Below are 27,883 nucleotides of genomic sequence, written 5' to 3' on the forward strand. Positions count from 1 at the left end.
GTACGTAAGAAATTTGCTTTGTCCCTTAAAGCTTCTTATGAAATCGACTCAAATAAAACTGCTCTTATCTCGGACATTTTTTTTTTTTTTTTTTTCGAAACAATGTTTAGCAAATCGATTTTTTCCCTTTATCAAGATAACTCAGTAATCAAATCAATTCAGATAAATTTAGTAATTACTTTTAATTAAAATGCTTATTTTTCCTGATTCTATAAAGTGTTTTTTTATAAAAGCGTACAGTTTCCTAATATACTGTTAAAAACAACCTGAAAATTATTTCAATTGATAAAACTGACATTCGTAATTGAAACAACTGAATAAATGGATCAAATACGCTATAAATTAGTAATTTGTTTCTAGAATCAAAAACTACATACCAATGACTTAGCAATGAATGACACTTTAAAACTTTCTAGAATGCCATTTGGGTTTTCTGTCTATAACCTTTACTATGCGTGTTGCTTAACGTACAATATTGGAGGAAATTTTACTCTCACGTTACTCTTGTATTTGCTTTTTGTCAGGTGCCGCTTTTTATAGTGGCAGGTGGTTCTTAAGACATCTGCTTGCTTGTATGCGTTTTTCTTTTCCATTTATGAAAGTAATAAAGAGTATGATAGATTTCTTGGAGACATTTTGTGCATACACGGGAAATATAATGTTTTACTATTATTATTACAGTGAGAATAAACATGGAAGAATTGTTTTCGCATGTCTACACGTACATTTAGTCAGCAAAGCAAACTTCCAGTTTTATTATATTTACTGTCTGTGAAAAGAAGCTTATGCTTTCTGATTTGCGCAGAATTTGAAACGTATTTAATAAAAAAAATTTTATGATCAAACAATTTTTGCTGCCCGTTTTCTCTCTCACACTCTTTTCCCCACCCCCACCCCTTCTTCCTCGCATTCGAATCAGAAGAACATAAATTCTGCTTTAAACTAAACCATAGATTTTTGTAAAATTTTGTTCTAATTTTCAGTCATACATTTTCTAATGTTGAATTTTTCAGTTTGATACTTATTTATAATGCTTTAGGCATGATGCTTTTACTAATTATCATTTTAATTCATCTAATGCGATATTTTAATGCCCAAAAATATACATATTTAAAATAATAAAAGAAATTAAAGAATCTATCATTCAGTCCCAACCACTTGTAAGATTTCGTCAAATATTGTGCATATAAAGATTTTTGACTCTTAGATTTGCCATCAAGGATTACCTTTCTTCCAGCACCAACCAATTTTCGAGAGATATTGAAAAAAATCAAGCTTTACTGTATATTCTCTGTTGGGAAAAACAGTGGCAACCATTATATCGATTTCAAGATATTTTATTTCAAATAAAATCTTATGCATATGGTTGCGTCATGAATGGTTATCTAACACCTTCCATTTCAAAAGATACTGCGAAATAAAACTTAATAAACTGAGTCCTCGACCTTAACATTTGGACTGATTTCGCCAATTTTCGTTACGATTGACAGTTGCGACGCTCTAAAGAATAGCTAATCAATCATAATGTCCTGTCATTATTTTCCAAGAATAATTTAAAATAACTATTGTAATTATCCTTTTATTTTCATAAAAAAAGGTTGACATGACCAAATTAATCATATTAATACTAGCCGGTTTTGGTGGTCATATTTATAATATTAATATGGTCATGTCGACCAATTTTAATGAGATACATGTCGGGAAGGAGTGGCTGAAAATGTTGACAACCCTTGATGACATATTTAAGAGTGATGAGATTTCATATGAAATCAAAATTGGTGAATTATTCAATATTTTATTTAGTGGTTATGATTGAGAGATTCTGTCATCTCTGTATTCTCGAGTTACCACAGACAGTATATAGTTTGTAGTGTTTTTGATATTTATATTTAAAATTGGCGGTGGTTGAAAGTAGGAGATCGTTAATGCAGATGTCATTAATTTTCATATGAAATGAAAATTAACGAAATCAGTACGTTGATTGTAGCTGAAGGGATTGTTCGTTGGTTGCAACAATTATTTTAAATATATAGATGGTGGGCGATCAGCTGGTCACCGAAGGAGTCTAGTCATGAATTAAAAATATACTTCAGCGTTTTTACTTTATTAATATTGTTTTGTTGCCATAGCCAGATGTGTTATCATATACATTTTTCTAGTCTCAAAAAAAGGTCTTGTAACGATGTTTTAAATTTTGGATAGTTAATTGATATAAAACATGATCAAATGGATATTAATAATTTTAATGATAACCCTTTTTTCCGAAATTTTACATTGCAAGAGATTTTTCAGTTTATTAAATAAAAACAAACAAATACATAACTGAAATAAGTTTTCACTGAAATTCATCTTGGCACATGATAACTACAGCTTAAACGTGTATGCTGATTCAACAGTTGCTTTGTCTGTGTTAATAGGGAACTCGTGTTGCCAGCTAAGGTATCGTCCTCGCCATCTGACCGCGGTTCAAAATTAGGAGGTGCATCTCAAAATAGTTCTAGTATTGCTTTAAAAAAGGGGACATTAATACAATTAAATTAAATTAAACTTTTTAAAAATCAGGCATTTCCCGGTTAAAGCCAAAATGAGTAATCATAAGAAATTGATAGCAAAAAAATATAAACATTAATCTTCATTATATAAAAAAATTAAAATACATCATTAACGTGATTACAATTCCAATTTAGTTGAAACTTTCCTATTTACGTCTCATGTTAGTGCAATTTTTGTTTTGTCTTTACAATTTTTCATTCAAATAATTCATTTTTTTATATTTAAAACACATTATAATCATTCTAAACTGTATCCTTTGTTTCCTGTGTCTTTTAATACGAAGTTTGAAAATAAAGATCTCTATTTTTTTATAGTTACCTCTCTGTTTATATTATATTAAATTTCTTATAGTAAAAAGTGTGAAAAGGTTTAAATTAATATATAATTTGTTGTATTTTTTTTTTTTAATATTTGCATTTGAAAATGTTATTGATTGTTATGAAATGAAAAATTATATTTTAATTCAAAAATTTCAGTAAACAATCTTTTCCAGTTACAATGATTCACAGCCTTGCAGAAAATGTGAGCAGAAATATCTTATTACTGAAGACAAACCTTAGGCCTAGTTACATATTAATACCTTGATAAAATATTTATTCTCTAATCGATATACGCTGCATAAGTAATCCATTCTTCTGTGCTGTATGGCAAGATGATGAAAAGCTTGCTTTGATGTGTGATAGAAGGACCGCCTTGACTAGGGAAAGGGGGAAAGAAAAACGTTAGTTCCTTTTGTAATCATGATCTCTGCGCATATATTCTTCTCTTTTTCATTATTCATAGGTTAATTATATTACATTGCATCAATGTTGCATTTTTGATGATGAAATGCTATTTTTTTTAATTTTTTTTTTTACTGTGCATTATTTTGTTTAGCATTTGTTCGTTGATTATTTACTTAAATTCTTCGATTTTTTTTTTTCAACTTCAAAATGTTTAATTAAATGTGTTATCATAAATATTCTTCATGAGTTGTTAGGAAAGGAAAAAGGAAATCCAACAATAAATTAAATCGAAAAATGCAAAATGCATTAAGAATGCATTAATTTACTTAATTGCGTTAAGAATGGAATCAATACCTGAGGCATTTTAGTCACATGACAAAAATAACCACGCTTATCATCTAATTGTACTTTGTTTTATTCACTGTTGTGATAATCATTTTTTTTTTTTTTGAATAAAGTAGTTCATTTCAAGATTAAGTTGATTCCCTGTATTGTGAATATGAATTGATTGAATTGTGTAATGCAATGATAAAATAAATGGATGAATTAAGAGTTTTACTAAAATTAAATCTAAAAAGCTGTGTGAGCGGAATGACGATGATAATATTCTTAGATACTATTGACTAACGTAGACTGCTCCATTGCTTTCTATAACAATGCCTATATTGTTATGATGAAATTGTTTATCAAAATCTCCATTCTAGTGCTTTTATCAATATTAAAATTAAGATTAAAAAAAAGTTTTCTTCGGACATTAACTTCGAAATAGAATTTCCACTTCGAATTTTATTTCGTATTATATTTGTATGCTCAATAATTTTTAGTACACGGATTCAATTAAATTCATATTTTTCTGCTTTAATATAAAGATTAAAATGCTAACTGGGCGAACAAACTGGTCGACAAAGGTAACTAATTATTCATAATCTCTTAATCTATTATTAAACTTTCTGTGCTTTTCGTTTATCTGGTTTAGAGAAGTTTCTCATTAAATTTTTAGAAAAAAAAAAAAAAAAAAAAAGACTATTATGTCCTTACGATGCATTGTATTGATTTAGAAATTCAATACTGTTATTTCATGTTGACTTGTTTTGAAAAAATAAAGAAATGAAAGAAATGTAATAAAATATAATTATTTAGCAGCTGGCAGCTTTTCTAAATAAATTCATTTTTTTTCATATCGGATACTTGTCATATTTCTTTTTATTTGTTATATTTTTTGTAAAAGTAAATGTAACATTTTGTTTCAGGAAACGCAGTTCTACGTGACATGTACGGTGTCGTTTACCAGATGACTTTGCATCATGTAAATAGACTCCGATAAAAATTTCAAAATACCATTCATTATTATAATTATTATAAATAATAATTTTTTTGCGAAATATACACAAAAAATATGCTATAATATTTATCTAAACTCCTTCCTTTAAAGATTTATTATTTTATTTTAAATTATTAAGAGCAAATAAAAAGTAAGTAAATGCTTATTTAATGATTATCTATTACTTAAATGTTAAAGAAATAGCAATGTTTGTTTTATATATATATATATATATATATATATATATATATATATATATATATAATATAATTTTCAATATTTGAAAATGCACTCTTTAATGCCAGATATTCAAGAGAAACAAATGACATTAAAATTAGTAGTCTAAATTATATCATTAAATTTTAAAAATTAACATTAAACTCTCTCTCTCTCTCTCTCTGCACTCTGTTATCACTGACGTTGCTGGCTGAATTGAAAATCATCATATGCATGTTAAAAATTGTAATAGCAAACAATTTTATTTAAAAATATGAGGTTTATACTTAGAATTGGATATTCATTTGTAGAAAGAAATATTTAACCAGGTGTGTAAATATGATGAATCGTGTTGCAGAGCCTACTATGAATAATAATTGAACTGAAGTCGGTAATTTACACCGTTCCCGTGATTCATTTCCTTCATATTAGTGAGTTCGTGCTCTTGACATTTTACATACACTCAGTTCCGATTAAACGATGAGATCTTGTTTAATTCGAAATGACTATGAAAGTATTCTGTTATTTATTTCCCACGTATATTCTTCAAACCGATCTTTTTGTGAAAAAGGAATGCATAATTATTTTTTTAAACCTTTGATTATTCATTGAACATTAAAAAGAACATATCTTAATGAAATTAGTTATCCTCAGATTAGGTGATTTGATTAATGGTTATATCAAAAACTTTTGAAAAAGCATTATCCTTTTCTACAAAATGCATTATTTCGTAAAATCATTCAGTCGCTGTTGGTTGTAAATTGAGTCACTTCGATCTTAACTTTCCGATAAAGGAAAAAGAGAAATGTATATCTTTGAAAGAAAGATTCGAATATATTGTTATCTTTATCATATACATCTTTCGTATAATGATAAAGATTATTTTGTTCCTGTGATTTTATTTCATCCTTTCATCTGATTTTATTTTCATCCTTAGTTGATGATTCACTACCATCTCTTCTAATTATTATTAACTAAAAATCTTCTTCGAAGATTCTGTGTTCTTGAAATAACTTTTCAAGCTCATTTTTCATGCATATACTATTTATGAATATGATCTATTTTATGAGTATAAATGTTGACGAAATTATACTCATTAAAAGGTTATATATAACTGATTCTAGGAATAATTTCGTTTTAAATTAGTCTTATTTTTAATAGTAACTCATTTATCTAGCTACCCGAATTAATTGGGTTATTTTTTACATAAAACGGTCACATTATTTGATTTTTTGTTAATACAATGAAAATGTGTATAAAAAGAATGAAAGAAAGATAAAACTTCAATCATTTTGTTCTGCCAGTTTAATGCAAAAATCTTTCCTTAATTTAAAAATTCTTATTTGCATTGGATTTAAGTGAGTTACGTTTATTCATATAAGTAACGGTAATCTACAATTAAAGGCAAAAATATTTTATCTAAATCAATATACAAACTTTTTTTTATCTTTTGCATAAATTTTAGAATAATTTCATAATAAATGGAAAGATGAGTATTTTTTAATCATTACTTTCACAGATATTGAAATGCAATGAAAAATCGAGTAAAAGACGAAGCTAAATAATACCACAATTTAAACATATTTATTCCCAGTTTTGGACGAATTCTTTTTGAATTAATTTTTTGGTTTTATTTAAGTTATTTGATTATGGCAGGACCCGGGCATGGAGACAACTCTGTTTCTATGCTGAACCAAGATTAAATGAAGGAAAACTGCATTGCTTACTTTTTCCCTGCCTTTTTTGTGGATAAGAACGAAAGCCATAAGAATGTTCCAATACCAGCGTTCACATCCGGTCTTAACATATCCGTTTACTCAACTGTGAATCAGAAAGGAAGTCAAATCCACGATTTTTTTCCCCTCCCTTTTTAAGAAAATGCAGAGAAAAGAATTTGCCTTATTTAACCGAATGGCAAAGATCAATCGATAATAAATGACAATCAAGTTTCTATTCAAGAATAGCACTTCGAAATGATTTATGAATATGCGTAATGAAAGTAATTCGAATATTAACCTTTAAGAAATTTAACAAACGAAACACATTTTTGTAAGATAAAAATTGCAACTGATTTTCCTTTGGGACTTAATGTTAAGTAACAAGTGATATAACATTATAAACTTGTGTTAATTTAGGATGACGAAAAATTTTATTAAATATTAATTCAACAAAATATAATTTTGTCCAAAACATTGCTAAACCATATTTTTAAAAATTGCAGTTATTCCAGTTGAAACTTGCCTTACTAATTAGCTAGTTTTGAACATCTAAGAAATGAAGTTTCTACTTTTCTCTGTTTTGGACTATTTGGAAAAATGTTTCGGTCAAATTTTTTGTGAAACGATTGAGATCCTTCACGATTTGGCTTTTTGTATGCATCTCAACGTTCTTTGCATCCAGAAAAGCCCTTACATTATTTTGAACTACCTCTTTGAAGTTTTCCATATAACATCTAATTGTATCTTGTCCATACCAACATCACTTTAATTGCAACGATGGAAAGTATTATAGCAAAACATTCATAAAATATTTTTAAAGATTTGTTACAATTAAAAAAAAAATTGAATGTCAAATACATTTGCCCATTGAAATGACTTTTTTATACATATTTTTAAAGTTGGGTGGAAATGTTTTTTTTTTTTTTTTTTTTTTTTTTTCTCCCTTCTGTAGTAATTTTTTCTAGTTTAAAAAAAAATTTAAGGCACCAAACTTTTGTTTAAATAATTCGCTTTGTTAAAATTTGTTCCTCCAATGTTCATATTTTTACCTTTCAAATTGTGCCAAATTCGGTAATTGTAGGTGAAACGGTCTGCCTTGAAGAGTGTCATCAAAAACACTTTTTTTTTAATTAATAGTATTCATCGACTTATGGTAAATTTTGCTAACATAAATAGCCTTCCATTTCTCTCTTTGTGTCTGTCAGCCCTTTTCATAAACTATTACCTTAATATATACCATTTTATTTTCAAGTTCAGCGATGTATCGAAGTACTATTTTCCAAAAGATGGAAACATTAAAAAGAATTAAATTATTAAGAATTAAAAATTAGAGAATTAGGATTTAAATTATTATATATTATGATATCTAAAATTGGCAAAAATGATGTACCTTTTTAAATGGTTTATCTATCGGATACGAATTAAACAATAAACTAAATTATAATGATATATTATCAAGGAATTTACTATGAAAAATGTGAGATTGAAATAAAAACAATCCTATTCTAGTAATTCATAAATTATGTTTTATATGTTTATGAAGCAAATATTTTTGTTATTTGATTTATTAATTGAGAATGAAATACTTATTTTATAAAAAATAATTTCTTAATTTATCATTTTCATGTATTTTTTAAATCCTTATTACACCAATTTGTACAAAGTAATACATAGAAAAAAAGTATTAATTTGTTGTTGTTTCTTATGGCACTTGCCACGGACATGCCGGAGGGAGCGTCTCGTTTTTTTAGTAGCGCTAACTAGGGCCAAGAGTACGACTTGCTACTCAAGCATCACTCATTCGCTTGCGCAACCTCTTTTTACAGGAGGGCACATTCACACATCTCACAGATAGAACAACGGAAGAACAACCATGCCCAAACCGGGACGCGAACTCGGGGAAGACGCGCTACCCCTGTGCCAGGACGCCGGCTTTAATTTGTTATTTTGTTGTACGAAATTTATTTTTAGACCTCTCAAATCAATTTTGTCCTCATCCTGCTTTTGTGCTGGCCATCCGTATCTACTTATGAATTTGTCATTCAAATGTCCTTTTTAGCTGCAAGGAAATTCCGAAAATTAGGAATCGGTAGCTTATAGCTTAATTCAGTTCATTCATGGACAGGGATAGACAATATTAACATAAATCAAAGAACTTAATGCGAATTATTCAAGAACTTTTTTCTCTCTCTGACTTTGAATTAAAAAGCTCAAAGGTGAGAAAAACTATAATAATAAATAAAATAAAACTTGTGAAGATGTAGATATCCATTGAATACACGAGTTTATCAACATATTTGGTCCATATCTCTGATAAAAAGATTATCTACAGATTCGCAGTTACTTAACGCAGAATAATCTGCTGCAGAATTCGAAAAATTAATTTAATGTCGGAAGGAATACAGTTACTTAATTTTTCATTATTGAATTTTTTTAAATCCTTATTTAGAAAGACAAATATTTCAATTAATTTAAATTGTAATATTTTGGAAGCAAAAAATATTATCATTATTTGCATATTATTTCAAACGCAAATCAAAATATCAAAATTTGAGTATTTTGTAACTTTTTTTTATTCTCTCTTGGGATATTAATTGTTCTATAATCTGACTAGCAGAATAAAATATTTTTGTTGAAGAACGGGCTAAAATTCGTATTTTATATCATTCGTGATGTTCTTTAAAATATGGGTTTAAAAGTTTTGGATAAAATTTATTAATTTACATATTTAATTTTAATTTGACTTTTACGATAATATATACAACATTGTTTGCCATTTTATTGATTAGATATAATGATCCTATTGATGTTTACACACTTTTCAGTTGGTAAAATGCTATTACTACAACTTGTCTTTAAAGCCATAATGCAGTTTATATTTTTATCTGTGATATTTTTGCTAAAATTTTTTGGGAAAGATTTTTTTTTTATCTTCCATAATCTGTTTGCATTTTAAAGTGAAATTCTCTCTACTCCCTAGGCGAAAGCTGCGCGTTTTTCAGCGTTTCCTTCTTTTGACATAAAAATGCGCTTGCGCGGTGTTTCTCTCCTTTTGGCTGTTTCCTTGCATGTTTGGCGAGAATTGTTTGGAACGAACTTGCATGTATTAACTTTATCGAGGCTTTTCCGAGAAGTTTTTAAATCGTATTGTATTTGATTAAAAAAAATATTTCTTAATTTTCAGTTTTTAAAAAAGTTTAGAGCTTTTCGTGTATTGTTGCAAATTTTATTTCTGAGTTCTAAATTTATTATATTAAGATCGTAGGAAACTCCACATTAAAATACTCTTTTGTTTTTCTAAATAATCATTAATTTGCTTTTTGAACAATATTATAATTAGTTAAATTTTGTAAATATTTATCTTCGTTTTCGAGTATGATTTGAAAATTATTCATTAAAAGTAATATACAGTTGTATCTCTAAAAATCGAATGAAAAAAATGGTAGTTAATGTGCTCAATAAGGGAAAGAATTTTTATGAAAGGAAGTTCAAACTTTCAGTGCAAAATATCTTATCATAATTTAGTTTTAGGACTGACTCCTCCGCGCGCACTCACACACACACACACACATATATATATATACTCTTAATTTTAGCAAAAATAACGGGCATACCAAATATTGTTTTTTATATCAAATTAATTCATTATTGGCAATCAGTTATTGCCAATAATGATCAACAAGGAAACAAATTTATATATTAAATTTGATAGCTATAAATCCAGTGATATACTTGTAGAGCTTGTTTGCTTTATTTTTAATCCTGCATGTTGCATTACGCAATTTATTAATAATATACCAGCTTATTTTCTTCAAAAATTTTTGTTTTAGAGCTTACTAGCAAATTTTTACTTTATAATGGCTGTACCCATCAGCAGTGTTTAAAGTTATATTCTCTGTTTAAAGTAAAATTCAAATTCCGAATTACATCGATTTTGTCACATTTTAATGTTTATGTTTCTACACCTTTCTTTATTATTATAGTAAAAATTTAGGTATAATTCTGAAAAATGTTGACTTTTTCAAACTTTTGTAATTGATAATGTGAGATGAAACTTCCTAATCTTTTCTGGCTAGTTTAGTTAGTTAGTTTAGTTATATTAACGTCCCGTTTTAAAGCAACACTGGGGCTATTTTGGGACGAACCTCGTAATTTTGAACCGCGGTCAAATGATGAGGATGACACCTGAGCTGGCACCCCTTCTCCACACCAGCGGAAGGACGTTTGGCCAGGATGTTTAACGTGTACCAGGCCCGCTTACACGACGGTTCTTCGGTAGAATCGGGTCTCGAACCTGAAACCCTGCGGTTTCGAAGCCGAAACCTTACCACCAACCCACCTTTTAAACTTTTCTGGCATCTTTACTGACAAAAGAATTCGATCTCTAAGAAATATTTATGCAAATTCAATTTATTTTTAGCTAATTTAGCCATTTTGTTAAAATGCATTAATGATTATTATCTTTTATTTATACGCATCCCGAATGCAGCTGGAAAAAACTTTGTTACAGAAAATTTCATTTGAATATATAAAACTTTTATTCACATTTCATTACTTGTTTGTTGATTTCATATATATTTCTTTGCTTTTTAATATTTTGTTATTTATTATCATGTGAGAACATGATGTTGTTTTGGTTAGGGGGTTTTGAAGCTCGAAATCGCGTAGGCATTGAATAAAACAGAAAGAAAAAAAAAATGTTTTTAATGTATAAAGACAAAGTTTAATATTTTTTAAATATCATTCCGGAAATGGGATTAGTTTTCTTTGTTTTTAACAGTTTTATTTAGCGTTTGTTTGTAATTAAAAAAAATATATTTAGAAAAATCTACCATAATAATAATTTTTCATAGATTTTGCTTAAATATATTAAGCAAAATGTATGAAGAAGGATTTTAAACCTCTGTGTAAAATAATTGCATTTGCTTACTTTGGAGTAGATATATTTCGTAATTTATGATTTGTAATAGATTTAAAGTATCGTGTCCTTTTTAATAATAATTTGTAACAAGCATTATTTTTATTGTTTAAAAATTTTATTTGGTAGCTAAAAGACATGCTTATGTTATTTTTAATTAAAAATAAAATAAACGTAAAGTGTGTCTTTAGAATATAATTTTGAGGGGTTTTTTTTTTTTTTCCCCTTGAAATAATTTTTTCTGAAATCTATTTTGATGTTATTGGTACTTGAGAAGAGCCATACAAGATTCAGTTATTAAATGCTATTGGGAGGATGGAATTCTTAAATGAAAACAAGAAACTAGATGCATTTTGGAGAATTTACTTATTTCATGCGAATTTTTATTTGAAGAATGTGTATTTTTTCTTTCTAACCATTAGGGAGAAGAATTTGAGTAATTATCCGATTAAAATAACAATACTCAAACAGAAATCCGATTCTTTAACGAAAGTAAGGAAGTTATATTTAAAACATGTTGTAAAAAAAATGTGAATTATTGTAAAATTATTCTATGAAATAAAACTCTACAAAATTTCTTTAAAAAATTGTGAAATATATAATTAATTATAGAATTCAAAAGTTTGTTTATTATTTCACTTTTTACAGCATAATGATTTTGATAAAGAAAATAATTGCTGTATTTAGAAAATAGTGCTGTGAATCTTGAAATGATAATGTAATCAAAAATTAGTGTCATAATTTAATTAATTTCTCAAAAGAAATTATTATAAACATATATCTAATACCTCTTCCTTATTATCACTTTCCCCGCATCATTCATTGCGCCCTCGAGTTGGCGATGGAAACCATTCCATTCTTGGCGAAAATTGGGTTATCGATTTAAAGCAACTGTCGATAGAGCGTTGCAGCCCTACATGTATCGTATCCACTGAGCGGACGAGCAGAAGCAGCGGCTGCTGAAACGGGAATGTGATGAGATTTGTTTTTGTTTTCGAAAAGGGACGTTTTTTTTAATCGCATATGACCATTTCCTATCATTGCATTAATCTTACTGGTAATGGTAATAGAAGCCATTAATTTGAGGAAACGACTTCGAAATTGGAAGTAAAAAGAGTGTGAAACCAATTCCATTTACGCGCAGTCTCTTTCTCTTGCTTAACCATTGCTATCTACGCTACAACCGTGGAGCCCGCTAGCAAGCTCGATGTGCAGGTCAAACAATATAAAAAGATGAAAAAACGCAAAGAGCTGGATGCTCTTGTTTCTAATGGCAAAATAGGATCCAGCAAACGGATTAACTGTGGTAAAAAAGCATCCGGTTCTTGTTCTGCTCATGAATTGCTCCGGCATGAAACTGACTCTTCGGATATCGAAGATTTTTCCATTTTGCAACCTAGACGCAAAGGCCGAAAGAAGTATGTTTTATTTACGTCTTGTGTGTGTTTCATGATTAATGCATCACCATGCATTTATGACTTTTGCAATGAAAATCGTTTATTTTCATAATAAATGCTATTTACTTAAAAGAATTCTGGAGGATTAAAATTTTTTTTTCTGAATAATTTTTTTAATCGATTATTTATTGCGATGATTTGCCAATTTTTTGTGTTGACACTATTTGATTATTGTCATCTCTCTTTCTGTAGTCCTTTAAAAAAATTATTAAAACACTGCAGTTTTAATAATTTTCTTTTAAGTGTCTGGAAGATAAGAATTATTAATAATGCTCTGGTTGGCATATTATTAATGGCCTTTCTTTCTGTATTTCCTTTCCCCCCCCCCTTGAAACTTATACCATTTTACATTTTTTAAAAAAACCACAGAAAAAAGTAATTATAATTGTAGTTGAAAAAATGAATTCCCCTGTTTATAGTTTTTTATAAATTAGATTGAAATATTTAACAGTGTAGTTACATATATTTTTCTCGTAGCTCATATTTTTTGAATTTTCAAAAAGAAAGAAGCTGTTTAGTTAGCAGATCTAATCCATTTTTTTTTCCTGTTTTGTTAATATTATTAATTTGGAATCTTACATGAGTAATATATGTCTATAACCTGAACAAATTACTTACATTTTTTTCTCTTCGTAATAAAACAATGATTACTTTTCAAAATTGATGAATTGCTATACAGATAAATAGATTAATTATGGTGTTTTCAAATCTATTTCATTTTTTTTATCTTTAAAGGTATATTTCTATGCTTTAGATGTTAATGTATAAAAATTGGTTATTTGTATACTGAGATGGCAGTACTTTCAAAACATTATCCTAACAAAATACTAAAGTTGATATTCTGCTATATTTAGATTTCTCTCCTGTTATAAAAGTATTCCTCTTTTTTTTTTCCATAGGAAGTGAGGTGGGGAATGTTTGTATTACACTAGTAACCTTAATACTTAATATACTACTTTTTCATTGGCTAATTTCAGCTTATTATTTCTATTTAAGGCATTTTGATTTTCAAACTTTCTTACTTTTTTTTATTAAATATTTTATCACTTGCAGCTATGTTCAGGACATAATTAAAATAAATACTTAAGTGGTAGAAATTTTTGTATATTCTGCACTAGAAATTTATGCAAGTGGTACTTCAAGTATTTATCAGGCCATAAATTCCTTTATGAAATTATTCTGATTTCCTGAATGCTTTCTTTGTATTTTAGAGTTAATTTTTTTTGTCAGTTTTTCCCTTTAATTTTCAAAAATGATTTATAAAATATTTGCTCTAATGATCTATAAAATATTTTCATTTCTATCTCTATTTATGTTAAGGGAAAGGCAAATTAAATAATTAAATTGTTAAGAAATGTTTTACTGTTTGCAACAGCTTATTGTAACATTAAAAACGATTTTTTTTTTTTTTTTTTTTTTTTTTTTTTTTTTTGCAATGTAAATGTAATGAATGGCATGAATCTTTTTGCTTGCATTGTATAGTTGAAAGCAAGCTGATTTTTTTCCTTCAAATATTTTTGTACATCTTAATTTCAAAAAGCGATGTATTTATGCTCTAAATATATTTTAGGTTTTAAAAAATCATTTTGCTTATTACATATCCTCTAATTCCTTGTAAGTAACATGCTTCCCCCCCCCCCTCTCTCTTTTAACTATTTGCCAAGTATTTTTAAATTTTTATTTATAATAATTACCTGGCATTTTTCTTTTTATCTCATTTTTCTCCCTTTTTGTTATGAGTTACTTTTTTTACAAAAACTAAAGCATGTTTTTTCATTTTTTGTTATTGTCAAAAAATATATTTATGATCTAAATTGTTTTTGAATAATTGGAAAATATTAAATGAAAATTGTTCAAGTTTTCTAAATACATCTTAAAGCTAATGTTGTCCCTCTCATTATTAATATAGGCATGGAAGTCGATTATGTATCACTTCTGTTTGCCTGTCCTTATGCCAATTCATCTTGGTCACTACGAGTTGTTTAGTGTCTGGGGCCCTCATATGGCTCCATATTGGTCTTAGGGAAGATATAGATCTACTTCGGACACATCTGCAGAAAGGTAATATTAAAAATACATGAAATTTAATGTTTTCAATTATATAACCTCATTTTTTTTTCAATGAACAAAACTATATTAAATGGTCGATATAAAGTATTTGTATGGGTTGCTTTTATTAATTGTCTTAAAACCCTATTTCAACAGAAATTTTACAATTAATTTTGTTTCTTATTGCGAAAATTTTTAACCTTTTATTTGGAGCTTAAAGTAGTACTGTAAGTTTCAAAAAGTAAAAGTGCTTACAAATCACAATATATATATATATATATATATATATATATATATATATATATATATATATATATATATATATATATATATATATATATATATATTAGCCCCCCAAGAGTTGCAAACATTAGTAGCAGGTACTGGTATTCTTTTTTACATGCTCTTTTAAACAGTTGAATGAATTATTAGGGTGCTTTTCCATATTATAAACTATAAATTATTGCACTTTGACACTTAACATGCAAAATATTGTATTTTTTAATACTTTTCAATTCTTGCTAAACTGTTGATTGAAGCATCATTCCCCCCCCCCCCCAATCATAGTGTGTGTGTGTGTTTTTTCGCCCAATTAAAGTGAGGTTTAGCCAGTTTTGGATGTTTCATAAATGTGTATGTTATATGAAAGTGTTATAGGAGCTAGCTTGATATACTGTTGAGTTGATGATAGGTAGGGTGTGTACTTGGGGAAGGGGTTGATAATTGAAATTGACAGTACTTAAAAACTTTTGTTGTGTATCAATATACCTAGTTGAATAGTCTCAATTGTGGTCCTGATGCACTTAAAAGTTATTGATATATTTTAAGAAAATTTCATTTCAAGAAAATTAATTTATTCTCTGTTTTGTGTGATTTTTAATGCAAGTTACTTAATTTCACGAAGTTCTCTCCAATGTTGCTAGAATTATAAAAACAACTATATATTTTATCAGTTGTGTGATCACTTTAATTTTCAACTTGATCTCCCCCCACCCTTCCAATTATTTTATTTATATTTTAACATAAAAAATAAAATTCTGTACAGTAAAAAGTGAAAATCATTTTAATTAATTTCATGATCAAAATGTGCAGGAATGTGAATGAGATATGTCAAATAACTATTGTTTTCATTTTATTTTTTTGTACATTTTTTCAGAGATGGTTTCATTTACTGCAATCTGGTACAACACGATTAGTAATGCATGTAAATGGATCTAATATCTTAGAATTTATCGTGAATTAAAATATATCCTGATTTTTTTTAATCAGTTTATTGAATACTTCTTGAATTATTTCATAAATGTTTTTTTTCTTTTAATTATTTGTATTGGTTATGTTCATAGCTTTAGCAGATTATTCATAAACTATTTCAAAAAATCCTCATGAAAAATACATATATAATATATTTATACATTTCTCATTATTTAAATTTATGCATTGTTTCATCATAATCCTGATTCATTCTTTAACTACTGTAATGATGAAATATTAATTTATGATTCAGATTCCATTATAATGTTGTCCTTTTTCTAATAGTTACAAATGTTCTGCCATGGTATTTATATTTCCATCATAAACAAAAAATACTTTTCTAGAAAATAAGGTGATGATATATTTTTTTCCTCTTCTATTTAATTAATTTAAGCATTGATTTAGAATAAGTAGAAATTATTTTATTTTCAGAATAATTCATTATTTTCTCTCGAAAAAAAATCTTTTTGTCAAAACACTGATGTAAAAACATTCTATGATTCATATTCACAGATAAGCAGCACATCAGATAATATTTAAATATACTTTCTTAAAATGCCAACTTGCATACACATAAATTGTATTATGTAATAAATATATGATTTTTCTCATTTTGAAGGATAAATGTTCAATTTTTAAATTTTGTTATAGTTTTCAATGTTATATAATAATAAAACTATCTTAAAAACCTTAACATTTTTACTTTTAAATGCATTTGCATTAGTATAATTAAAATTGCTTATCAAAATTTCAATTATGTTTCTACATGCTGTTTTCAGTCTTTGAAAAATGTGTAAGCAGTATTTCACTATCTGTATAAGAAATATATATTTGTTCAGAAATTTAATTCCAAAATGAAATATGCTATTTTTCTTGTTAGTTGAAGCTAAATGGGATTAGTTATTTATTACTTTTTATATTTCAGAGCAAAATATGTTATCAGACTTGTAATAAGCATATGTATATTGTTTAATTATTTATGTTTGCAAGTGAAAATTCCATGGAAGGGGTTTCTTGCTGATCCTATACAACTTCTTAAGGATCTCAGCCCTGTTAAATTATATATTGTGTTGTGTACAAAAAAATTTTTTGTCATGCCTTTGTCTTGGTTGTATTACTTGGAAATAAATTTAAATGCAAAATATTTTAGTAATGAGATTATACAGTACGGATATACATGTGCATTTAAGTTGGTGTCTCCTTGACAGTAATAATAAACTATTGAAGGCTCTGGAGGGGAAGGGGGCGATGCAGAATTTTGATAACTGCACAAAGCACATTGTTTTCTATTTTACTGATCTTTTTACTTTTAAAAAAAAATTGTTTTATTTGATGTTTAATAATTACTTTACCTTTTATTTATTTATTTTAGTTGAAGCAGGTAACAGAAATACACCTGAAGCTTTACATGTGATACATTCCAGTTTAAAACAGCTTGATTCCAATGTTAGTATGCTTTATTTTGATGCAAGGAAAAGTATTGCTGACATTGAAAATATTACTAGTGAGGTAAGGAATTTTAAAATTTGCGAGATTGCTTTCATCTTATTTGTCAAATAATTTTATTACTTTTATTAATTCTTATATTAAATTTTAAACTCATTATTCAAATTAATTCTGAATTATATTTCAGAATAAGCTAATTATTTAGAATCAATTTTTTTTTATTTACTTATCGATTTTTTTAATTTTATTTATTTATTTGCTTTATTTTTTTAAAAAAATTATTAAAAAATAAATTTGGTACTTCATAATGATAGATTTAATTATCAGTTAAATTAAGATTAATAAATTGAAATACTTTTATATTTTTATTTTAACAAATTTCTTGTAATTTTTCCATATGAAGAAAATGCCAAGTTTGCATATCATAATTGAATTAATAATTTTAATATTTAAATTATCTATTACAAAATCTAAACCTATAAAATTTGATTCCTATTTCATTATTCAATATTAATTTAAATCAAAGCTAATTAATTGGAAATATTCTGCTATTTATATAACAAAAATATTTTATTTTAAAACAATACATTATTTAATCAAGATCTTCCATTGGTTATAGAAAATCTCTAATATTATTCCCATTTTGAACTGTTGAAAAGTGTGTTGGGTTTATTTTGAATTTCACTTTTAAATGAAATGCAATAATTAAACATTTTCATTTGAATTGTTTATATATTGAGTGAAACAGTTTAATATGTTAATTATTTAAGTTTCTTATGTGTAAAGTAAATATATAATAAAAATTTATCTTTTTGTGCCTTTCACAGTGTGTAACTTTTACTTTTTTTCTGATTTTATCCTCTTTTAGTTAGATTATGAGTAAGACTAAAGATATCAAAAATTAATAAAATATTGTAATTATATTTGATTTATACATATGGAATTATGAAATCCTTAATTTGCAAAGAAAAAGAAAATATCTTGTGTTACACATGTATTTGTACTTTGAATTCGAATGCTTTCCATTCACTTGTAAAAAATTCAGTCGCTAATACTAAGTAAAACTTTGAATTAATGAGCAATCATTTCAAAATCCAGTACTATATCTTAAACGAAGTACTTAAAATCACTCAATTAATATGTTAAATAAAATAATTTTGAGTTTGAATGATATTTGTGATGTTTCTTTCTTCCTCTAATTAATTGCCTTTGTTTTGTTCACCAGGTATATTGATTGTATTTGTTTGCAACTGAATCTTTTATACAAAATTTGGTGCTCAAGGTTTCTTCAACGTAGTGTTTTTCAAATTATGACAACATTTAAGTTCTGTCCCTTTACATAACTGTTCATTGTGCTCATAAATGTCCTTGAAAAAGTCAAATCATATGTAGTTACTGTCCATAGCTTCTAAACTCTAATTGCATATTATTGGTAATCACCTCCTGATTCTTCATACAAAATGCATTTGATACAGTGTTATATATAAAAAATATATATATATCCACCATATTTCATTCAGTTTAACATGTATAATAAGTTTGAGGATTTTGTTTATACATTAATCAAAAAATTTGTTAAAATAAATAAATGGTAAAATTTTTATATTACCAAAGAATTTTTAAAAATAATTAAACATTGAATTAAATTTCTGACAATAGAAGAAAAATAAGCCTTTAAATATTTGTTAAAGCAATGGCTTGTATTTCATTATGATAGTAAAAAGGGGAATTTTTAAGAATTTTTCTTAAAAATTTACAAAATCATGCTTGAAAAATTGGAAAGCAATTGAATTATTGTCACTAAAAATGTAATGTTTTGAAATTTTAACCCGGTAAAAAAATATTATATTTATTTCCTAGATATTAAGATTTTAAAAAAAAAGAGAGAGAGAGAGATTAAATATACATTTTTCCATTATTAGAGAAAGAAAAGGAATCATCTCTTCACTGACTTTGTATAAATATAGAAATTAATGCTATTTTTCTTCAATACTTAAAATTATTTATGTCTACCCAACATGTTATAAAAATTAAACAGGACACATTTTTTGCTTGCTCAGAAATAAAGAAATCCAGATATCACTTTTTTTTATTCACCATTATAGAGGTTTGCCAGTTCTTAGAAATATGGCTATGAGTAAAAAGCGAAAAAAAAATTAATTGATTTTTCTGTAATTTTTATAAATACCTGACAAACTTGCTCTTTATAACCACAACATTTTTTGCTGAAAATTTGAAATGTATGGTTATGTTACAGAATTTCCATAACAAGTACAATAAAAAAAATATTTACTCATGTCATTATAGGAAATTCCAAATGTGCAAGGCTGATGCCCATTATTCGTGAGCTCCAATAGTAGATTGCTGTTCAAACCAAAGAACTATGTTTCATAATATAAATATTATTTCAGGTTGTCAATTCGAAAGAAAAAAAGTTTATTCATGGCTTGACGACAAACTCTATCTATTACGAAAAATGGTTCAATGCTGTACTTGTAGAGTACAAACTTATATGCATTCTTCTTTATTATTAAAAATATTCTTAAATTTGCATTGTAGGTTAAGCTGTTGAAAGAAACTGCTAACAGTCTAAAAGCAAGCATAGCATCTGCACCTGCTATTCAGCAACTTCCTAAAGACATGCATTCTTTGTCTGAGGTTTGTATAGCTAAAATATACTTTATTACATGGATTTTGTTTATTGGTAATGATAGTTCATTTCTTGAATATTCTTAAAATATTGTTTTAAAAAATTTTTTAAATTATAAGAATTACATTAATTTGTAAAAAAAAAAAAAAATCTTGTTACAATTTTGTAAAATTTCTATAATATATCATTTAAGGAGTACTATTAAACTGATGTTAACTATTTAAAAAACAATTAATTAAATCTCATAAGGTTATTACTTTTTTATTCATAGTTATTTTTTTAGAATCTTTAAATTTCAATTATTGACCATTGGTTTTGACAACTCAGAAACTTTCATAATCATAATTTAATTATAATAATTTTTTTCAATATTATTGTTTTAATCTGATTATTTAATGAATAAATTATATACTCAAGCAGTAATAATTACAATAATGCATTGACTCATGATTTAATCATGAAAATGTAAAAAAAAAAAAAAAAAAAAAAATGTCTTTCTAATTCAAATTAAGCATTTATATATTTAAAGCTAGATGATTGAAATAAAAGAGTCTCATAAATTGTTTGGTTATGTGATGCGTTGCTATATTTAATTCTATATATTTGAGTATAGTTATTTTATCTTTAAAACCAAAATATGATTTTTGGATGTTATACTTAAATGTTTCAATTTTCTAAGTGTTTTATCCAATGTTCCAATTTATCAAAGTATTTTATTTTAAGTAATTTCTTTTCTGTTTGATGTCCAAATTAATGTGGGTAAGAAATATTTCTGTCAAAAGTCATGAGTTTATAACTTTTTTGCATTATCTGCTTGTTTCAGTTTAATCATATTTTTGTTATATTAATTCATATTAAATGAAGAATTCATTAAATTTATGACATCATTAACATCATTCTTTATGAGATGTTACACACCCTTTTATATTATATTTTTAAAACAATAATGTTATTTTATTGTGTTGAATCTGCATTTTGATGATCATAAAATTTTTGTTCCAAGTAATTTTAAAAATACCTGAAATTCCTTAGAAAATTATTTAAAATATTTTTAATCTACTAAGAATTATCAAGCAATGCATTTTTAACTTTTTTCCTTTAAGAAAAATTGATTGGAAGTTGTATTTGTATTTATTTATTTTTCTCGTGTTTTGCTTTGATTGCATTGCAAAAGTCTTGTATTTCAATTGATATTCTTGTTTGTAGTTGTTTCATTACTGTTCTGTGATGGGTAAAAGAAATATTTGTTGGTTAATTTTATATATATTATTGGTATTTCTTATTTCAGAGTGTTGCTAACTTTGGAAGTAAATTGAATGCTTTAGAAAGCAATGTCAAAGAGCTCAAAGATCAACAATCTAATCTACAAACCACATGTCAGAATCTTTCGGGTGAATTAGATTCTGTTAAAGTAAGTATTTAAAACTAAAGTATTAATAATTAATTCTAGCTAAAGGATGAATTAAAAAAAAGAATTTGAAAACTCCAATTTACATTGTAATAATTTTTCTTTGTTTTAGTGTGATGAATTGTGTTTTTGAAAGTGATACTTTGGTTACACATTTGAATTATATTTTGTTAGATATTTTCAAATTGATTACATTAAATAATGATTTTTGAAATTCTTATTTTAAACTACTCACTTTTGTTATAAGCTGTTACACCCATTTAATTAATTATGATATTTGAAAGTTATTTACTATAATTGTTATCTTTATTCGTAATAGTAATGTTTTTAAATTAAAATGTGTCTGATAAAGTAATTTTCAATTCTGAATTTTTTTTCTCAAAATAATAAATATTTACTTTTTAATAAAATTATGGATAAAATTGAAGATTCAAGCTTCAAAATTGTTACAAGTAAAAAATAAAATGTATTTTTACAAACTGAGCTTTTAGATGAATGAAATTCTGATACCAAAAACAGATCATCTTCAGGGCTGCATCAATTCAAGCTTTGAGGTATATCACATAGTAAATTAAATCTGATGTTGCCGAAAATGAAAATGAATTCAATTATATACTGCCACTTTTCATATATTGATTTGAACTACTTGTATCATTATCGAAACAGTTTGAAATGTAGTTTATTTCAAATAAAGAAGAAGAAAAAAGGTGGCATAAAATCAGACAAGAGATTTTAACTTAATGTTTTATTTTGACGCAATTTTTCATCATTTGTGCTATTTTAATAGATAAGATTTAGAAAAAGAATGGTAATTTTTCATTAAAATATGTACCTCTTATTTTTCTGGTAGTGAGTGACTCATGCAAGTTCTCCACTTCATCTTGACCTTTTTCTCTTTTACCCAATTTATTTATTTTTTTCCCACAATAATTATACGATGTACATATATGATCATACAATATTTAAACCATTGTCATATGAAATATTGATTTTTGTTCTTTCAAATGGTATAAAAGTAATTTTTGATAATTCTTTAAGAGGTTATCAGCAAATAATGACTGAAAATGAAAATAAACTTAGTTTTTAAATAATTAAAATTTGAATAAAAATTTCAAGAAAGGGCCGAGGAATATATTCTCATTCTTCGAACTGTATCTATGTGCCAAATTTGGTAGCTTTAAATTCAGTGTTCTGTAGAGAATAATCGTCTTTGGTGGCTACCTTGTTGGCCAGGAATATTGTTTGCATTTAATTTCAATTAAATCTCTAATTGTCATGATTTCTTCAACAACTATTTTATATGCCTCAAATTGTCATAGATATTAAAGATGTTATTTTAATAATCTTACATAGTTTTTGTGGGTGTTTATATATAAAAAAAAATTAACATTAACTAGCAGTCACAACAATTCAATTAGTACCATTAAAATTATAATTAATTTAAACTACCAGTAATATTTTTGGTGGTTATCGCAAAAAAAAAAAAAAAAACTCTAAAATCTCTCTTAAAATTTTAAAAGGTTGCACCCATATACACATTCCCACCTTCCAAAATACTAAATATGGTAACTATGCATCAAACAGTCTTGTCTGTGAGATTTAAATATTCATCTTTATTATAAGTAGAAATAAAGCTGCACATCATAAAATTTTTTAATTGATTATGTAACTGCTGATGAAATTTACTTCTGCTTAATATATTTTTTGCCATCTTGATCAAATGTTCAATTTCCTAATAATTGTGTTGGTTTTTTTTTAATTCGGTTCATTTATTATATTTAAAGGACTAATGGTATTTGTGTGTAATAATAGGAAAAGCTGGACATTTTTGATTTTGCAAACTTCTTGCTCTTCATTCTATAATGTAAATTAAATACATATTATTATTATTAATAATTACAAATGCTTCAATGTAATTTACATATTTATAGATCTAGCCTATATTATTGATGCATATTTCTTTTACAGCTTTCCGTACAAGATTTAACAAATTCTACTGATTATCAAGCTAAGTCATCTGTAAATACTTCAGTCAAAGATTTGAAACTCCAAAATGCTGTTCAAGAAGCAAATCAGCATGTTGAAATGTTAAAAGGGGTATGAGTGCATTTAAGAAATTACAATATATATTTTTGGTTTAAGTTCTTAATGATATATATCTCTGTTAAACATATGTAATGAAATTTTAGTATTAACATAATAAAAGTGAAATTTAATATTTTTGTCATGCTCAGTGAAATTAATTATAGCATATATCATTAATAATATCGTAATCTAACAGTGTAATAAAACCAACAATATTTATTTGATAATTACTTTCTATTACTTATTGATACAAAGTTGCACAATATGAATTCTTATATTGAACTACTATGATTCCAAAATAGTTTATTAAATAATTAATAGTTTGATAGATTTGCAAAAATTATTTTCATTGGATTCAGATAATGAGATAGATTCATTGAATTCAGAAAAAGATGTTATCATTTTATGCTATGATTTATTAGGATGGATTTTTTCTCCTTCCCATGTAGAAACCAGTGAGTAAATATAAAAGGTATAATTTTATTCATTTTGCTGTGAAATCTTCCTAATTAGAAGATATACTTGTCTAGACAAGCTGTTATCTTGTTCAGTATCTCAGATCTGATTGTTACAGATTGACTAACATTTTTATTAAAAAAAAAAAATCTCATGTGCATTATTAGCAGAATGCTTAAGAAATAAAATTTAAAAAGAATATTTATTAGATGTAAATGTATAATAACATTATATATTTTGTGTCCTTCTTGGGAGGGGGGGGATATTCTCTATTCATAATATTCATTAACAGCAATGTGAGCAATAAACTTCAATTTGGTCCAGAAAGAAGAATATAAAGAATCAGCAAAAATATAAAAGAATAAAAACTATAGACATCAACTTCGTGATTTTTTGTTATTTACTCAGACTTAATTTTACTCTCATGTCTATAAATAACTCAATTTAAGCTTTTATACTGATTTCTATTGCTGGATGTCAAAACAGAAAATGCAATTTCATAAATAATCTGATAAATATGGAATTAAAAGAGCAGAAATATTTTTAACTCTGTGGAGTGTTTCAAATGGGGGATAACAATTATATTATTTATCCCATTCTTTTGCTTCTCTCAAAGCTGATTTATAAAAGTATTAATCATCATATTTCTCCCATTTTTTTTTTAAATCTCCTTTCTGGTGTGATACAAAATGTTAAGCAATACTTGTGCAATACACTGAATATTACTATTGTATCCTTATGGGGGAAGATGCGTGATATTTTAATTACATATTAATATGTTTGCATAGTATTAATATGTTAGTAAGTTGTTTGAAATGCTTAAGTTTAAGACTATTATAGTATTTTTTTAAAAATGAATACTATTTGAAGTTAAAATATTTATTTTAGAAACTTTTATTTATTTTTATTCATATGATTTATTAAAATTAAATAACAATCAAATTGTGTATTATAAATTTTATTATTTTCTGTCTTCTTTACAATCTAAAAATGTTTTTATGTTATAAAATAGTATTATATTCTGCAAAATTTAGTTATTCATTGTATCCTTAAAAAAAATGTATATGACTTGTGATTTGCTTACTAATTAAAATTTTAAGACATTTGAAGAAAAAAATTGCATTTGAAATATGTTTTATATTCTCTTATGCTCTTATATTCTAGTCACTTAATGTTTCACTGAACATTGCATTATTTGATGAACATCAATTCTTGATCATGTTTGAATAATAAATTAAATGAAATTTCATAATCCTGATACAACTAATTATGGACTAGCATCCCCCTTTTTTGTTAAGAAAATTGCAAATGCAGTATTTTTTCAAAAAAGAATTTTCTTAAATGATGAGAATGCATTGCATTTGAAGTCATTTGGTTGGTACAAAATATGTATATTTCTTTTACTACTTCCACAGATATTGTTATTTTTATGCAAGTTTATTCTGTCTGATTTATATATACAATAACTCAATGCAATTTAACTTTCAGCAACTGACAGATGTTGTCAAATCAGTTGAAAAAATCAATGCAACTTTTCGTAACCAACTGAATGCATATAGCGAACTACCAGCTAAAGTTGAAACTGTGAATGAAGCTATTGTCTGGTTAAACAATACTACTCTGACGCATAGTGTAAGTCTTAAATTAAATCTATTATAACTATAAAAAACAAAGTTATTTAAAAACAAAAATTCCCTTTATTTTTAAAGAACTTTACTTATATGTTAATGATGTTTAATTTTTTAGAATATTTCCTTTTTTCAGAGAATTAATCTTTAATTTGAGTAATGAATTGATTAGATTTCAAGAATGTTAAGCATTACAAAAATAATACTGCCTTATAATTTTTGAAAACTTTTTAATGCATATTTTTGCTATGTCAATCTATGATGTTAACATCTATATTTATATTTGTAGACCCGTCTATCAGCGCTGGAAACCTTTATACATTCCAATCTAACACTTCGCTTTGACCAGGCAGATCCTGACAGATCTCATTCATTTCAAATGCCTAGAGGAGCAGATATAGAAAATTATGTCAATAAATCTGTGAGCATTTTTTTAAAGTAGTGACAGTTATTTAATTTATTCTCAGTTGTTAAATGAAATTTTAATTCATAAAATTTTGAATTACACAGAAATTCTCTTTTATAGTTTTTTTAAAGAAACATATATTTTTTTTAATTCTTATTGATTCCTCCCACCTCTTTTTCTTTTAGAAGTATAAAGTCAATGAAGCTTGAATCATGTATTTGTAAATAAATATGTTAGGCTCATTTTCTGTTATTGTTGGGATAAAAATTAAATTGATTTTATAGATTTATTTATATTAATTTTTGCATAAAACCTTTAGGATAAAATTGGAGGATTTGCAATTTATATAAAGATGTTTGAAGTAAAAGAAGGGAGGGGGGAGAGAAAGAAGAAGAACAAAGAAAGCTAGCTAAAACAGCTTTTAGAACAACTAGTGCAAAAGTATTAAAATGCTGGAGTATATAAGCATACAAAACTTGCAAGTATATTTTCTACTTTTATGTTTAAAAAATGTTTGAAAAATAATAAGTTTGGTTTTTTTTTTTTTTTTTAATTTTATTTTGTTTTGTTTTTTTATTTAAAACCAAGCTCCTTTGCGGCTAGATAATTGATGAGGATATTAGTTATATTCAATTTTAATAAATTACTTTGACATAACTTCATGTCCATGTTTCTGTCAAATTGTCAGATATTAAAACGATGTTATTTAATTTAACTTACCTGTTCATTTTTTGCATGAACCTTTCTAGTCGAGATCAGTCCTCTGATAATATATTGGTATAAAAATGTAAATATCTGGTTTATTTACCTTCCAACTTTTGTTGTATTGTAACCACTTTTTTATTTATTTTGTATAAAACACAGGAATTAAACATAATCCTTCTTCTTTAGCTATCAAGAATGAAAGAAAATCAAGCAAATAAATATTTGATCAAACAACGAAAGTAGTTAAAATCTTAGGGCAACAATGTAACCTATTGTTGAAAATGAGGGGGGGGGGGGGAAAATGGCATGGATATTAAATTTGCATTGTTTTTTTTTTTTTTTGTTTTTTTTTAGTTTAAAATGATACAAACATCATTTTTTTTGCTGCAGTATTTTCAAAAATTATCAAAAAGTAATTAAATTAAAAAAATATATATGTGTTTGTTTCTTGTATGTGGTAATATTTTAACATTTTATACTTATATTAATGCTTTTGTGGTATTCATATATTCACACTCTTTTAAAATACAAGGTGTAATTTTTTTAATTTCTCTATTTTTTATTTTTTTAATTCCTCTAATTTTTGTTTTACTTTTAGAATTTTTCATTTTAGATGGGAAATAAAATTTGCAAAGCTTCTAGTCCTTCAAAGAATTTGAAAATTAGGAGGACAATTTAAAAGCAAAATTTTCCTCAGCTAGGAACAATGGGAATTCATCAGCTTTGGGTAGTCTTTTTTGGAGGAGGGAGTGTGGCTTGAGCGTTTGAGTGTGTCTAGAATACTCATGTTTCACATATCCATCTGTGGAAATAAATATTGATGTTGCCTTTTTTTAAAATTAATTTATTCCCACATTTAACTATATAATGTAGAAAATTGCATATGAATTA

At 26.1% G+C, this 27,883-nt stretch overlaps 1 protein-coding gene and 1 long non-coding RNA gene across 3 annotated transcripts in view; one reads left to right on the forward strand and one right to left on the reverse strand.

Annotated features, from left to right (window-relative positions):
• The window catches only part of LOC129961874 (uncharacterized), a 31,637-nt gene extending 31,134 nt beyond the window's left edge, over positions 1–503 (reverse strand). Inside the window, exon 1 of the long non-coding RNA XR_008783842.1 lies at positions 378–503. This is a non-coding gene — a long non-coding RNA (uncharacterized LOC129961874). The remainder of the gene's footprint in view (positions 1–377) is intronic.
• The window catches only part of LOC129961872 (EF-hand calcium-binding domain-containing protein 14-like), a 68,420-nt gene that overhangs the window by 33,286 nt on the left and 7,251 nt on the right, over positions 1–27,883 (forward strand). Inside the window, exons 1-8 of one of the 2 annotated variants that reach the window (XM_056075489.1) lie at positions 12,374–12,869; positions 14,818–14,969; positions 17,581–17,717; positions 20,214–20,312; positions 21,593–21,715; positions 23,681–23,809; positions 25,742–25,885; positions 26,171–26,302. In XM_056075489.1, coding sequence (XP_055931464.1) covers positions 12,685–12,869; positions 14,818–14,969; positions 17,581–17,717; positions 20,214–20,312; positions 21,593–21,715; positions 23,681–23,809; positions 25,742–25,885; positions 26,171–26,302 — 1,101 coding nt within the window. In that variant the 5' untranslated portion in view covers positions 12,374–12,684. Of the gene's footprint in view, positions 1–12,373; positions 12,870–14,817; positions 14,970–17,580; positions 17,718–20,213; positions 20,313–21,592; positions 21,716–23,680; positions 23,810–25,741; positions 25,886–26,170; positions 26,303–27,883 lie in introns of those variants that run through there. The other variant, XM_056075488.1, reaches the window with a different exon arrangement.

Source organism: Argiope bruennichi, chromosome 2 (genome assembly GCF_947563725.1).
Source record: "Argiope bruennichi chromosome 2, qqArgBrue1.1, whole genome shotgun sequence".
In the NCBI taxonomy this organism is placed as follows: domain Eukaryota; kingdom Metazoa; phylum Arthropoda; class Arachnida; order Araneae; family Araneidae; genus Argiope; species Argiope bruennichi.